We start from the raw sequence: 13,794 nt of genomic DNA on the forward strand, positions 1-13,794 counted from the left end.
CACACTGTGAGAAAAGTAACTTTGGATTCACCACTCAGCACCAGATAGTGGCACACAACAGGACAATCCAGGACACTGCATAACAAAAAAACAACATAATTTAAAACACAAAAATACAGTAGAGACAGTTAAAATGCAGAATCACAGTAGAAAGTACACTACAGTAAAATAAAATGGGACAAGGGCTAGGTTTTCGTTCAAGTCAGGGTAGGCTAAATTGCATTTGGAAGTTTAGTAGTAATTAAAGGCTAACTAGTGAACATAGTGAAGCACTTAACAAGCTAAAGAGCCAGATATTCCATCCAGGGTTGGTGCAGAAACTCAGTTTTAAATCTAACGTTGTTCCATGCTTGCTGTATGTATGAAAAGGCTGTTTGTTAACACATTTGCCATATAAACTTTAAAAGGTGATTATATATTAATGTGGTGTTTAAAGGTTGTTTAAGTGTCTAAGCAATAAGTGAAACCTGTTTTAAATAATGTTACAAAGCAGCTAATGGAAACATTCTGTGTAATATTGGGTTAAACTGCTCCCATGAACACAGCTAATGTGTTGTCATCTGTAGATATCTTCCAGCACAGCTGCAATAGATTTCCAACAATTAAAATCAGATTTTGCTATCAGAATCAAACAACAGCTTTATTCCTGGCTCACCATTTTACACATCATGCAGAGAAATAGTTTGTTTAGAAGACGAGTTTCTCCACCCAGAATCTCACTTTCTGCCTCCTATTTTGATATACTGCAACTGCTTCAATTTACAAGTAACCCACAGCTGAAGACAAGAAGTTACCTTAAGTGTCTGAGGTGTGTAGTGTCATAGATGTTCTGGTAAATGTGAAGGGAATAATTAACTCAATAATAATAATAATAAAGTAAACAATGAACAAGACAGACTGGTTAACTATATAAAATAAAAGACCCACAGCAGATATTTTGACTTGGTGTAAATAATAACATTAACGATGGCTGGATTGCATTTAAGTGAGCCAGTTCCAGCGCTCTGGTATTGTGCCCACGCACTCAAAGACATGGCTTACTGGGACAACTAATGGAATGGAGCCATCATTAGTTTTTATTATTTACAGCTGTGCGTTTCCTACCATGACAAGTCAAAATGTCTGCTGCGAAAAAGGGTCTGTTACTTTATGTCTGTGGGCCTGTGAGAGCAACATAAAGAACAGATTCAGGAGCATGGGGGCAGGTGGGCGTGCAGTTGGTGGTCCGACAACAGTTGCAGGCGATACTGTCTCCCAGGTGTGGAGCTGACTGTTGCTCAGCATGAACACTGGGCACCAGATGGCATTAGCCTGCCTGCCCACTGCCCAAGGCACACTTATCTTCAACACTCAATGCATTTGTGTGTGCGTGTGTGTACATACTTGTGTGCTATTTCTCCTCTGTAATATTGCGATGATAAAAAAAAAAGATACGCCAGTAATCACAGCAAGCTGAGCTCCTTTGATCCTAGCAATAAAGATGTGTACTTCGACCTGTTGTGAGATAGTGTGTGCAGACTATATAAGCATGAATATGAGTACATCCAGGTTTGCTTGGAAGAATGCTCCTTTTTCATAAAAAGTTACAGAGGCCAGATATTAAATTTAAACAGAATATATTTTTGAGCACAATACAGTCCCTCTGGCCATTGCATGTGAGCTCAAGAGTTTTGGCTAAGCTTCATTATTTCAGTTTCTGATATAATCTTTATCATCTGCATCTTCATAAATGTGCCCTCAGTAACAGTGGGACCATTCTTTTCTTATGTAACTGCTGAGTTAAAACTACTGACACATTTACTGTGTCTCTGCAGGATAGGATAAACACCACACAATACACTAATAGGAGGTAATGAACAGTGGTGAAAGTATTCGTATCCAATACCACAATATAAAAATACTCCCGAACAATTGAAAGTCCTGCACTCAAATTTTTACTGAAGTAAGACGTATATTCTGCAAAATGTAACTGATATGGTCATTATGCAGAATTGTCCCTTTCATTTTTATAATATACATTATATCATATGAAAAGTAACATTTTAATGTTGTAGCTAGATGTGGGAAGAGCTAATATTAAGTATATTTCATACTGTTGGGTAGTTTAATCCATCCATTCATTAGCTATATCCTCTTATTCTTTGTGGGAGGGCAGTGGGGCAGGAGCCTATCCCAGCTCACACCGGGTGAGAGGTGGGGTACACCCTAATAGATCACCAGTCTGTCACAAGGCTAACATATATAGACAGAAAACCATTCAAACTTACACCTATGGGTAATGTAAAGTCACCGGTAAACCCAACCTGCATATATTTGGATTGTGGGAGAATATTGAAGCAATATTTTATGTATACATTTTAATCTATACCATGTTTTATATAGTTGCCAAATTAATGTAAACCTTTAAGTTGAGTGATGTAGAAGCATACAGTGTACGTTGTATAAAATGAAAATACTGGTAAAAAGGACAATAACAAATTTTACTTAACCTGCATTAGCTGAGTTTTTCCCCATTTGTGGGTAGAACAACAAGCCATAAACCCACTGACATACTCTAATATCACCCTTATGACCTGTTTTGACACATAAAACCATTCTCCTAAAAAAAGTTCAAGCACCTTTTTAAAAACTCTGAAAAATACAAATGACTACACATTGAAAAATCCACAACCTATGAATAGACAATTTGTTTTATTTCCAAGTTTAACTGCGCGACAAAAGAGTCCATTCTCAGAATAAGTGCACTGGGGGCTGCAATTTTCCACATCACACTTGTGTGTCGTAAGTTACTGGACCATATTTGGCTCCAAACTAGTTATGATGTCACATATTGTACTCGTAGGTCCACGGTTTCAACTCAGATTTAAGGTGAATGCAGAAAAACTTCCTCTTCAGTAGATGTAAAGAAAAACAAACTTTGCATACACATCATCCTACACAACAAAGCTTAAACATCCGCCTGAAAAAACAAAAAGGGAAAACACCTTTTTGCGTTGAGGTGGGGCTTGGCAAACTGGTGAGGAAACAGTTGCTTATTTACACATTGAGCAGACACAGAGCAACAACATTTATTTCCTCGACTGATGAATGTAACTCAGTGTGTAGAATTTACAGAATGGACTATAATGGCAGAAATAGACTATAATAGTCATAGGTATGTTTAAATTAGTGTATAATCCAATAATACTAAGAATCATTGTGTTTTTGTTACCTTAGAATGAGCCCTTTATATCTACATAGGGAGCGGGTCCTCTTCCATGTAGCCTGCCTGTATGTTTCTACAGTAGGCCAGAAGGGACAAACCAAACACAGGCTCTAGTAAAGGCCTTTTGCAATTTTTTTGTTAGTTTTGCAGCCACCGTAGGTATTCAGTTGTTTGAAATCTGAATCTTCGCTGCTAGATTCTACAGACTGGACCTTTAAGTGTCCTTCTGTTAGCTCGTGTTGTCTCTTAGCTGTGCAGGACAGGTTCTGTAGAGTTTATCAGAGGTTTCTTGTAGAACATAGGTGCCTTCTGCTGCCAAAAGCCAATGAGAATGATGGGATTGAACCAAAAAAGTAATGTAAAGTAAAGTAAGAAGGAGCTGAAAGATGCATGTTGTAGAGTTGAGGGAAACTGCACAGCTGGGTGATAATTCTGAAGTATATTAAGCATTTGGTAATATAAAAATATATAGTAGTGCAGCTAAGTGCAGTACTTGAGAAAAAAAAGTATTTAGTTAGTCAGTAATACTCCAAATGACCAAATATTCAACAGGCTGGATTTTTTTGTTAATGGAAATGCATTTTAATTCCATTACCTACTCAGTCTGGCCTCCAAGCTGGTGCTAACAGACAAATGGATGGACGGAAAAAGAAGAGAACCAACTGCACTGATGTTCAGACTAGCTGCTACAGCAACTTTGCAGCCTCAAACCGAAATCTCCTGGCTGACTTACTTTGAAAGAAGTGGACTTAGAGAAGAAGAAGAAGAAGAAGAGCTTCCTGTAATGATGAGTGCTACCACTACCCTCTGATGTTCAATGAGAAACAAATGAACTGACTTTGAAAAGCAGGCCATATGAAAAGGCCACGAAGTGAGAGTTTGCCTTTGATCCAGTGCCTTTACTGGCGCAGAGCCTCCAAGTTTGGGGTTCTTCAGACAGGCCAGCCTGGCGAGAGAGATACACTCCTGTTTCAAGAAGAGTCAGGCTTTTCCTTTCTTTCTTTTTTTTAAATTCTGGTAATCAAAAGCACTGAAACACACAGTTCATATGAGCACACGCTGCCTGTGAAGCCAACAACCACTCAAACAGGCAAATGTCTCACAGCATGGAAAACAGTGTCATTGCAAACTGTAGGTGGTACAATTTGCACTGACAATGTAGAGTACATTTCCAGTTTACCCTTTCTGGTAGATGTTTCCATGGTAACCAAGGCTCTCCTTTAATGAAGCATTAATCCAGCAGGGGACTGAAACAGAGACAATATGGCCATCGGCATTTGAGAATTTTAGCACATTATGTGTGTTTATGCATGTGTCTGTGTGAAGTCAACATCATGAAGTCCATCAGATTGTCAATCAGAGCATTAGATATGGGAGTCTAAACTTTTTGCTGCAAGGCTCTTACGTCGGAGTTATATTAGAAGCTGTCTGGCATCTTGCCTCGATAAATCTGTCATGCAGCACTGGAAATAAATGGAACGCGACGGAAAATATATATGATGTGACCAACAAAAAAACCACAAATGATGAACCGTGGATTTACTTAAAAGGAAAAGCACAGTGAATATTTCAAAGAAGTACATCAGATACTGCAAGGCAAGCTGTTATAATACCTTTAAACTGTAAAGTACAGCATCTGACAAGTCTTCCCTGCTCCAATTACAACGCAGTTTTGTGTTGTAGATTTGTGCAATGCCTTAAAATATTTAAAAGTGTAAAAATTCTTGCTGATAAAACTGCAATGAAAGACACACGGGCAAGCTTTCTGCCAAAATAAGCAGAAATGGCTGACACAGTTTGAAACCACAGGTATTATTCAATTCTCTTTTGGAAATATTTCCTAAACTGAGACACACACACCACAATCCCAAGTAGTAGACTCGAATTGAAAGTTACCGCAGATCTATTTAGCAGATGCCTGATATCCCACAGTTTGGAGCCAGAGGAATCACATAAGCTCAGTGTGTACTCTATATACTGAAGCCTCCCGCATTTTCTCTTCTCCACCACACCGCTTCACTTTATTTTAAACTGTTGATGCTTTTCAGGTAAAAGTACTTTAAGACATGCAGTAACATTTTCAGTGTTAGAAAGCACTGATTTGTTGTTGTCCTAATAATTTTTCTGATCTTCAGAATTAATTTAGCATCATCATCAAGTCAAAGCTATAATTTGTCTAATATTTTGTTTTATGACCAAATACTGCAAAACTACATGCTGTCATTCCCAACATTCTCAGCTGCAACAAATATTAGATGGTTAATATGGTAAATGTTGTACCTGCTAAACATCATCGTGAGTATGTAAGTATGCTGGCTTTAGCGTTCAGCTCAAAGCACTGCCTAAGTGCAGCCTCACAGATCATGGCTGTAGACTTGTTACAAAAGAACAAGCTTGGAGCTGAGAATTAGAATAAGTGGAGAGTTGTTTATCCACTCAGACATGTCTCTGAGGCAGTTGATAGGTGATAGGACATGACAGTATTGGTCCTTTATGTGAGGAAGTGATAATTAGGACATCCTTTCACCCTGAAGCTGGTAAGTGCTAACAAATATGACGTTGTTGTTTTTTGAAGTGGCAGCCAACTTTAAAACTGATACAGATAATAAATTGCTCTTGTATTGAATTACACCTTTTATTATCACTTCTCTTAAACCACATGTTTAGCTTCATCATTGGCTATTCGGACTTAATTCATCCACTTCAGAGTGGGTGATTATTAATTGAAATATATTAGCACGAATAGACTGACACAGTGTTGCCTAAAGCAGCAGGTGACATATAAGTGGAAGTCCACATCAGCAGATTCATTGAGTATTCAGTTTGATATCTGTTTACACCCGTTTGAACGACTGAATTGCATCTCAACTGTAATTAGTGACATCAAGCTTTACAGAAATTATTGTGAGATTACTGTTTTTGTCTGGTAAATTTGCACAATAGATCTAACAAAGTGTAGTCAGTGCTACAGCAGTGTACGTGAGATGATTTCCATCCAGATGGAGGATAGGAGTGAGATAAGGTTTAGTGAGAATACAGTGATTCATTCGGTATATCCCAGGACACCTGCATGAAACAGCCTGCTATGCACACATGAGAGGAAATATACACACAATTAACACTTTGTGAACTCAAAAACCACTAAAAAGGAACAATTTTAGAAAGAAATTTTAATGTGCCAAAGCCTCAATCTCAATATGAGTTAAAACAGTCCACACACACACTGCCACAGTTCACACACAGCTGCGGATGTAGTGGAGTGGTCTAATGCAGACATTGATTAACCCACCAATATCTGATTCAGCTATTGATTAACCTACTTAGCACTTGTGTTTTCTTTTTCCTGACAAACTCTCCTCTCTCCTGTAATCAGCACAACCAGCTCCCACATGATTGTGTGTCAAGCGGAGTTGAGATTGAGACTCCTTTATTTTAGATGTTTCACAGCCTTGCATCATCAATGATGGACAGCTGATGGTTGACATGTCTGGAGGAGCTGCACTACGCTGCTGAAAACCTTATTTACATGTATGTTTGCTCTTAGTTCTCATTCACTACCTCTATCTGTTTCTCTCCTCTATCAAATGTGCAAATGTTCAAATATAGAATAGAGAGAGTAGAGCTACTGTGGTCTTTCAGCTTAATGCTTTGAGTGGTTCTGGTGTTTGGAGAGGGGCAAAACAAATTGAAGCATCTGTGTGTGAAATGTATTGTTTGCCCAGAGGCGACTGTAATAGAACATTATGAGCAGATTGGTTGCTTAATTTAGTCTGTGCAGAGGATAAAGACCACATGACATGTGATATGTGTTGTAGTGCCCTCTCCTGACTACTATTTGCAAACACATGAGAGTGACATTGTGCATTAATAATAATTGTTGCAATAATCATACTAAGAAGCAACTTCTACACAAAATGCAGCTTTGCCAGACAAATAAATCAGATGACTTAAAGAACAGTGTAAACAGGAATACATTTAAAAAGAGAAAGGAGGTAGTAATAAATAAATAAATAAATAAATAAAAACATATTGGGACCCATTTAATATAATACTACCAAAAGAGGCAAGAGTTTTTAAAATTTTTATTAAAATGTCAAAATGTAACTTACATTTCACATCATGCACAAATATTAAACAGAAATGCAATTTTGATATATATACTTTAATATAAAATGTATAGCTTTGTACAGTCATGTGATAATATAAAGTTATGGAGATCATATATGCACTTACTTGTATGTATATATTCTGTATACATTTTGGTCACACATAAAGAAAAGGAAAAAAAAGAGTCAGAGTGTCTGAGTGTTTGCTTGCGGCCTCTTTCTAGGTAAGAATCTCATGCTGAGACGTTGGGCATCATGCTCGTGCTCCACAGGCTGCTGGGACAGGTTGTTGGTCAGTCGGAGGCAATCCAGAGTCAAGCCCTTATGCGGGCATACAGAGTACTGTGAGAGCAACGTCACCAGGATGGATTTCATCATCACCATGGCGATGTGTTTGCCAACACAGTCGCGAGGGCCTGAACCGAATGGCTGGAAGTAACGGCGAGGAGCCTGAAGGACAACGGGGGATGGGAAAAAGAGATCAGTTGAAGCCCCTGACAATCCATGATAAAGTAAAATAAAGAAAAAACAGTCAAAAACTGTTAATCTGCTTCATGAGTGTGGTTTGATCAATCCTGCTTTGTGCACAAAAGTTTAAACTGAACCCTGACCATTTCAAACCTGACAGAAAAGCAAGGACACAAACAGAAATGCAGAAATGTGAAATATACAGACTGGGTTCATGTAGGACCCTACTCATTGTAAGAAATTCTTTAACAAAACACGTTTTTATGGACTTTAGAATTTTTTTATTCCCTTTTTTTAGTTTAGTTTTTAGATTTTTTTTTTATTTTTAGCTTTTGAGCCTCAGAGATGCAGATAAAAAAACAAAACAACTTTGCCCACATACATTTTTTTTAAAGTTTTCCAGACTGAATTCGTTGGGTTTGCTGAAGAACTCTGTCCGGTGCATGCGGCCGGTGTTCAGAATGATATTTGTGCCCTTCGGGACCCTGTAGCCATCAATTACATCATCAGACAGGGCACAGCGCATGGTGAAGTCCACCACAGGGTGGAAGCGCAAGCATTCGTCGATGAAGCACTCCAGCACCTGCAACTTTTGGAGGTCCCTGTTCTGAAGCTGTCTGTCACCTACAGCAAGACCATCACAAAAGAAGGGTCTTTACTTTCATTTTTCTTACATAATCATTATAGCGTATGTTGTTTATATTTCCTCAGTGTGTGTGCCTTTAAGTCTTGGTTCTCAGGTTTCAAGTCCTTACCTATAACAGTGTCAATCTCCTGCAGTAACTGCAGCTCCACATCTGGATTCTGTTTGAGGAGCAGCAGCATGTAGAAGAGAGTGATGGACATAGTGTCTGGTGCTGCGATCACCATCTCCAACACACACTGCCTCACATTTTCAGCAGACAATTCGCCGTGGTTCTGAAAACACACACACACACACACACACACACACACACACACACACACACACACACACACACACACACACACACACACACACACACAAACACACACACACACACCAAAGTAAATATGGTGACTGGCTTTACTTGGCAGAAAAAAAGTGGAGAATTCCACCATCATAAGAGTTTTAGCGTATGGAGTGGAGGAGGGAGATAAATTGCAGGGTGAAGAAGAGAAAAGGAAAACTTTTCTTTCAAAATGAAATGAAGAAAAAAGTGAGATTCAATTGTCAGACTGACCTGTGCAAATATGAGTTCTGCAGTGAAGTTGATATCATCCAGTTTATCTGCCTGCTCCATTTCTGTCCTCTTCTGTTCTACAAGGCTCTCTATGGCATCTTGCAGCTCCTGACTGTAAAATAAATAACAACACTCAATAAAAACTGGAAACCTGAAAGTGGGATTATATATGATGAAGCATGATATTATAAATATCATAACAATAAAGTGACTCACGCTGCTGTCTTGTGCCTCTGGTGAATCCAGTCAAACTTGAAGTAGATGTCTGGTTTGATCAGCACAGTCTGCCATGTGTCGAAATACTTTTGAATCTTCAGCAGCAGCTCCTTCTCTGCACACAGAATGAACACAAATGTAACAAATTGATGAATTCATTCATTAATTAATTTGAAAGTGAGTATTTGAGCTCCTATGTGTCTGCTCTAGATAAACAGATTTTTAAAAAAAAAACTCAATTCACTAATTGTATTATAACACATGTCTACTCACCATTGACAGGTACACCCAGGAATAGTCTGTTGGAGATGTCAACCACGGTGCCGCGCAGCAGATTGAGAACATCCACATGACCCAAGCTGTCACTTGCTGTTGTCTCTGTGTGAACTCCCCTCAGGCCATCCAGGTGTGTCTGTGTGGAGGAGACGCAAACATCCACTGTCTGCTGCAACCCTGGACCTGAGAGGGCTGACACAGAAAGTTTCTCCTGGTCAAGTTTAGTTCAATTATTTGTGTCTGAAATCATTAACCGGATACATCAGTAATCTGCAAGGCTGGATGTGTTAAAGTGTTACCTTTGGTGAAATAGGTGCGTATCTTTTTCCACAGAGTCACATTGTTGTTAAATATGATGCCTCTCTCATTCATGCCCATGCAGCTGAGACCCAGCTTGCTCCCAAAACGTGAAGTGTAATGTCCACGCTTCAGTACATGGTGCACCGCTGATGACCTAATTATAAACAAAACATTACAGCTTATCATTTTACACATTTGTTGATTTTTTAGTCAATCTAAATAATCAGGATTATCAGAGACTACAAACCTGCTGATTATGAGAGTCTCCTCTCCTCTGATCCAGACTCTGACTATGTCACCATATTTTTCATTGTAGTAGTTGCTGGCTGTGCCGAGACCAGTCCAAATAAACCTCAAATATGACAGAAGGGGCCCTACACCCAGACAGAAAGAAGGACCTGTTGGTAAAAGACAAAAAATGTATTCAAGTTTTGCGTTTCATACTCCATATATGACCACTGAAGATACTCAATTTGCTGTGTGATATGACTTACCTGGTATAGTTTTCTTGTCTGTGTGGCTCCAGGCAACCAGCAGCAGACAGACAAGCAGTAGCAGTGTTCGAGTTGCTGCAGAAATGCCCGGTGATCCCACTACAGTGGCATTTTGAGATACAGAGACCAGGTCTGACACTATGGCATCCAAACCAACAGGACTCATGGCCCGTTCACATGCAGGGATCAGATCCATAAGAAGGCAGTTTGAAACAACCTGCACACACCTGAACTAACCCAATGTCTGGCCCAAGTGATGAAAGCTGCCTCAACAAGCGGGAATTCCTTTTTATAGGCTGTCTAAGCTGGTTATGTGCCAGGTCAGGGTGGTGCAAAAGCCACAACATGGGAGGAAAAAGGTAAACAATACACTTGTAACCTTGGAGGTTGGATTTGTGCCAGGGACCTTGAGTATTCAGGGCTGTATTTGACATTTGGGTGATGGGAGGCAAATTTTGCTTTTCCTTTGAACATCAAAAGAATCTGGTTGAAAAACTGAGTGGAACTGTGTTTTATTAAACATCCAGAATTTATTTAGTCTTCTTTCATTTCTAATTTTTTTAAGGATGACAAGAGACAGTTAAGAATGAATTACTGTAAAATATTTCCTATATAGTAAGTTTTTCAGTCTCTATAATAAAAATAACATACTGTTGGTTTCATTACAGTCTCTCAAAGGTTCCTTTGCTTTTGATTATTTGAAGAGATTCTTAAGCATTACAGTATTTGTATTTAGTCCCACACTCCTCCATTAGCCCACCAGCAGATGGAGAAACAGAGCAGTGAGACTTTAACCTTTACATTCGAGTTTTTAATAACAAAATCTCATGCGCTAACTTTTACCAGATGATCAAAGCGCAAGTTCAGTAGTAGCTCTTGTGTCTGTCCACTCACAAGGACAACGAGGTGCCCCTCCCACTTTTTTCAGAGAATTTAGTGAGTACAGTTTATATATAGTTTTTTTTTTTTTTTTTAAATGCAAATAACAAGCCTTTATTTTTGCAACTGAAGGCCATTACATTCAGTCTTTTTTTTCCAGTCCAAGAAAAAAAGAATAAATACTTGAATCAATATGAATCAATCAACTGTTTTCTCCACCATAATTTAAAAAAAAGAAGTGAAAGAAAGCAGTTCTTTAGATCATTGTGTAAACAATCAAAATTATAAAATATTACAGAAACGTTTTGGTCTTTTCAAAAATGATTTTGACCTTTAAAAAAAAAGAAAAAGAATCCTGTCATTTGTCAACACAACATTGTTGTCCCAATATGACCATGTGTTTAAAACACACATTTAAAAATGTATTTCTTAATGCACTTTTAATGGTCTCATTACTCCACTTATTTCTTGTTTATATATTTTTCATGCACCCCTTTAACCCCTTTCATTGTATTATGAACATTTTGAATTATGTACCCACTAACTTCATGTTATTTATTTGATTTTATTTCATTAGTGACAAAGGCCATGCTGTTTGCAGCGAAAACTGCCTTTGTTCCATCTGATCTGTATAAACGACGCCATGAATTCACTCACCGCCCACACTCAAGCTCAAGAATGTGCGCTGTTCAAATGGCCGACTGTGTGGTGAGACGATAGCTGAGACCTAGATTGTTCTGCATGATTAAGCAGAGACACCCCCCCCCCCTTTTCCCTGTTCCTCCTGAAAACAGATGTTAATGTAACCTTGTCTCCAGGCTCGCTGTTGTGGTCAACCACATCTTTGTCTCCAACACAATTGTAGGGGATTGTTAATAGAAAGCCGTTGAAAAGTGGTTAAATGTGAGTGGCATTTATTAACATGTTTACCTTTGACTTGTACTACACTGCTTCTAAAGAAAGGGGAACATTACACATGTATACTGACAGCTGTAGGTCAAAAGAGCAAATCATTGTAAATATATAGTAAAAGAGGAAAAGAGACAACACAGAGGGGCATGACGTGCATCAACAGTGAGTGGATGTAAGCCTAGACCATATTTGAACTGCTTGAACAAACTCGAGGATTGATCGCAACATTCACACATAAAGGGTCATTGTAGAGTTTAAAACAACAAGGACAAAACACTCTTGCACAAAACACTGGGAGTTATGGGCCTTTGGGAGTGTGACTTTACCATTACATAATACAATTATATTACATAACACACTTTATGAAAGGTATGAGCCTGTCCCCAACAATATGTGTTTGTCATTGTGTTTAATTCAAATTGTTAATATAGTGTATATGACTTTTTATTTTGGCCTTGTTTTTCTTTATGGTGCCATTTTATTGATTCTGTGTCATTTCTGGAGTTCTTTTTTCAATGTCATACATAACAAACTTTGAAACCATGTGTATGAATTGTGTTGTAAAAAATAAGTTCACTTGCCAAAAAATATTTTTTAACTGTCATTCCTTGCTTTGAAGCCTTACGCATTTGATTTAACTGATAACAGTTCTAAAAAAAAAAAAAAGACTGTATATTTCTAGCAAAGGGAGGCTGTGGGAGGATGGGATTTACAATAAAGACTTGCCAGGTCTTCTATCTGTTCTTGGCCTGGATTAGCAAGAAGGACACGAACCAGATAATGTTGCTGCTTTGAAAAAAAAAAATCCAAATACAGAAAAGATAAGACAAGAAACCAGAGGTGGAGAAGATTTTGTGGGTATGTCGAGAAATTTCCACAATTTAATTTACTTAAATGTATCCTCATTTTGGCTGAATCATTTAGTTTTGTGCTTTTTATCCTGAATCTCAAGTTCAGTGAATGAGAGACGACAAAGGAAAGACCACAGTGCTCTTAAGACTGTATGTATGTACACATCTGCTGAAGCACTTCAAGCTGTCCAATAACTGTCTGTCGGTGACCTATAGCTTCAGGCAAGAATCCACATACACCAGCTCAGGTCAACAGAGCTCAGGAGAACCCTGAGTTTAACAGTAATGCTGCATGACTGGTTTCCCTCTCACTCTTCCTTACTTACTTCCTTCCTTCCAGCGTGTGTGTGTGTGTGTGTTCAAGTTATATGGGGCTTGACATGCCTCCAGGAGTGCTGTAGGTGAGCTACATTCATGCAGCACTGCTCCATGCCATAATAGAGGCCAATTAGCTGTCTCATTGAAACACACTGTATTGTTATAAAAGAAATCAGTTGGTAATTACTGAAAATGAGCAACCTACGCTGAGGTTAAAAAAGGCAGCACCAACTCCCTTAATAGTCAAGGATGCTTCAAATGCCTGGAGCCACTTTTTTTCTTCTTCGTCTGCTGACTTGTCATTTTTCTGATGAAATGTCACTTTTCTGTTCCAAATCAAAGCAATGGAAATAGGTCATGGTTGCAGTTAGTTGGTGGATGGAAGCTACGAGGATGTGACGGGGAGCAGCGCCGGGGGAGAAATGAGAAATGAAGGGATGATACTGGAGCTCGGAAAGAGAGGGCATGAACCAACTCCATGAAAAATCTCTAGCTAGTGGATAATGATGATATATACTGATGTAATATATTTCATTTTAACTCAAGACTTGTTTAATTGTGTTAATA

The 13,794-nt window shown here is 38.6% G+C and overlaps 2 protein-coding genes across 2 annotated transcripts in view; one reads left to right on the plus strand and one right to left on the minus strand.

The window, feature by feature from the left end:
- Positions 1-13,794, plus strand: part of lysmd2 (LysM, putative peptidoglycan-binding, domain containing 2) — a 391,867-nt gene that overhangs the window by 51,793 nt on the left and 326,280 nt on the right. The gene's annotated exons all lie outside the window — the stretch shown is intronic.
- LOC133985088 (aromatase) lies at positions 7,271-10,508 on the minus strand. Its single transcript, XM_062424655.1, has 9 exons — positions 10,268-10,508; positions 10,021-10,171; positions 9,773-9,927; positions 9,471-9,665; positions 9,198-9,312; positions 8,982-9,093; positions 8,535-8,697; positions 8,162-8,403; positions 7,271-7,761 (listed from the first exon to the last, which is right to left on the minus strand). Exons 1-9 carry the CDS (start codon positions 10,461-10,463, stop codon positions 7,498-7,500), a joined length of 1,593 nt encoding a protein of 530 aa, XP_062280639.1. The 5' UTR covers positions 10,464-10,508; the 3' UTR covers positions 7,271-7,497.

The sequence above is a fragment of the Scomber scombrus genome, chromosome 1 (genome assembly GCF_963691925.1).
Source record: "Scomber scombrus chromosome 1, fScoSco1.1, whole genome shotgun sequence".
NCBI lineage: Eukaryota > Metazoa > Chordata > Actinopteri > Scombriformes > Scombridae > Scomber > Scomber scombrus.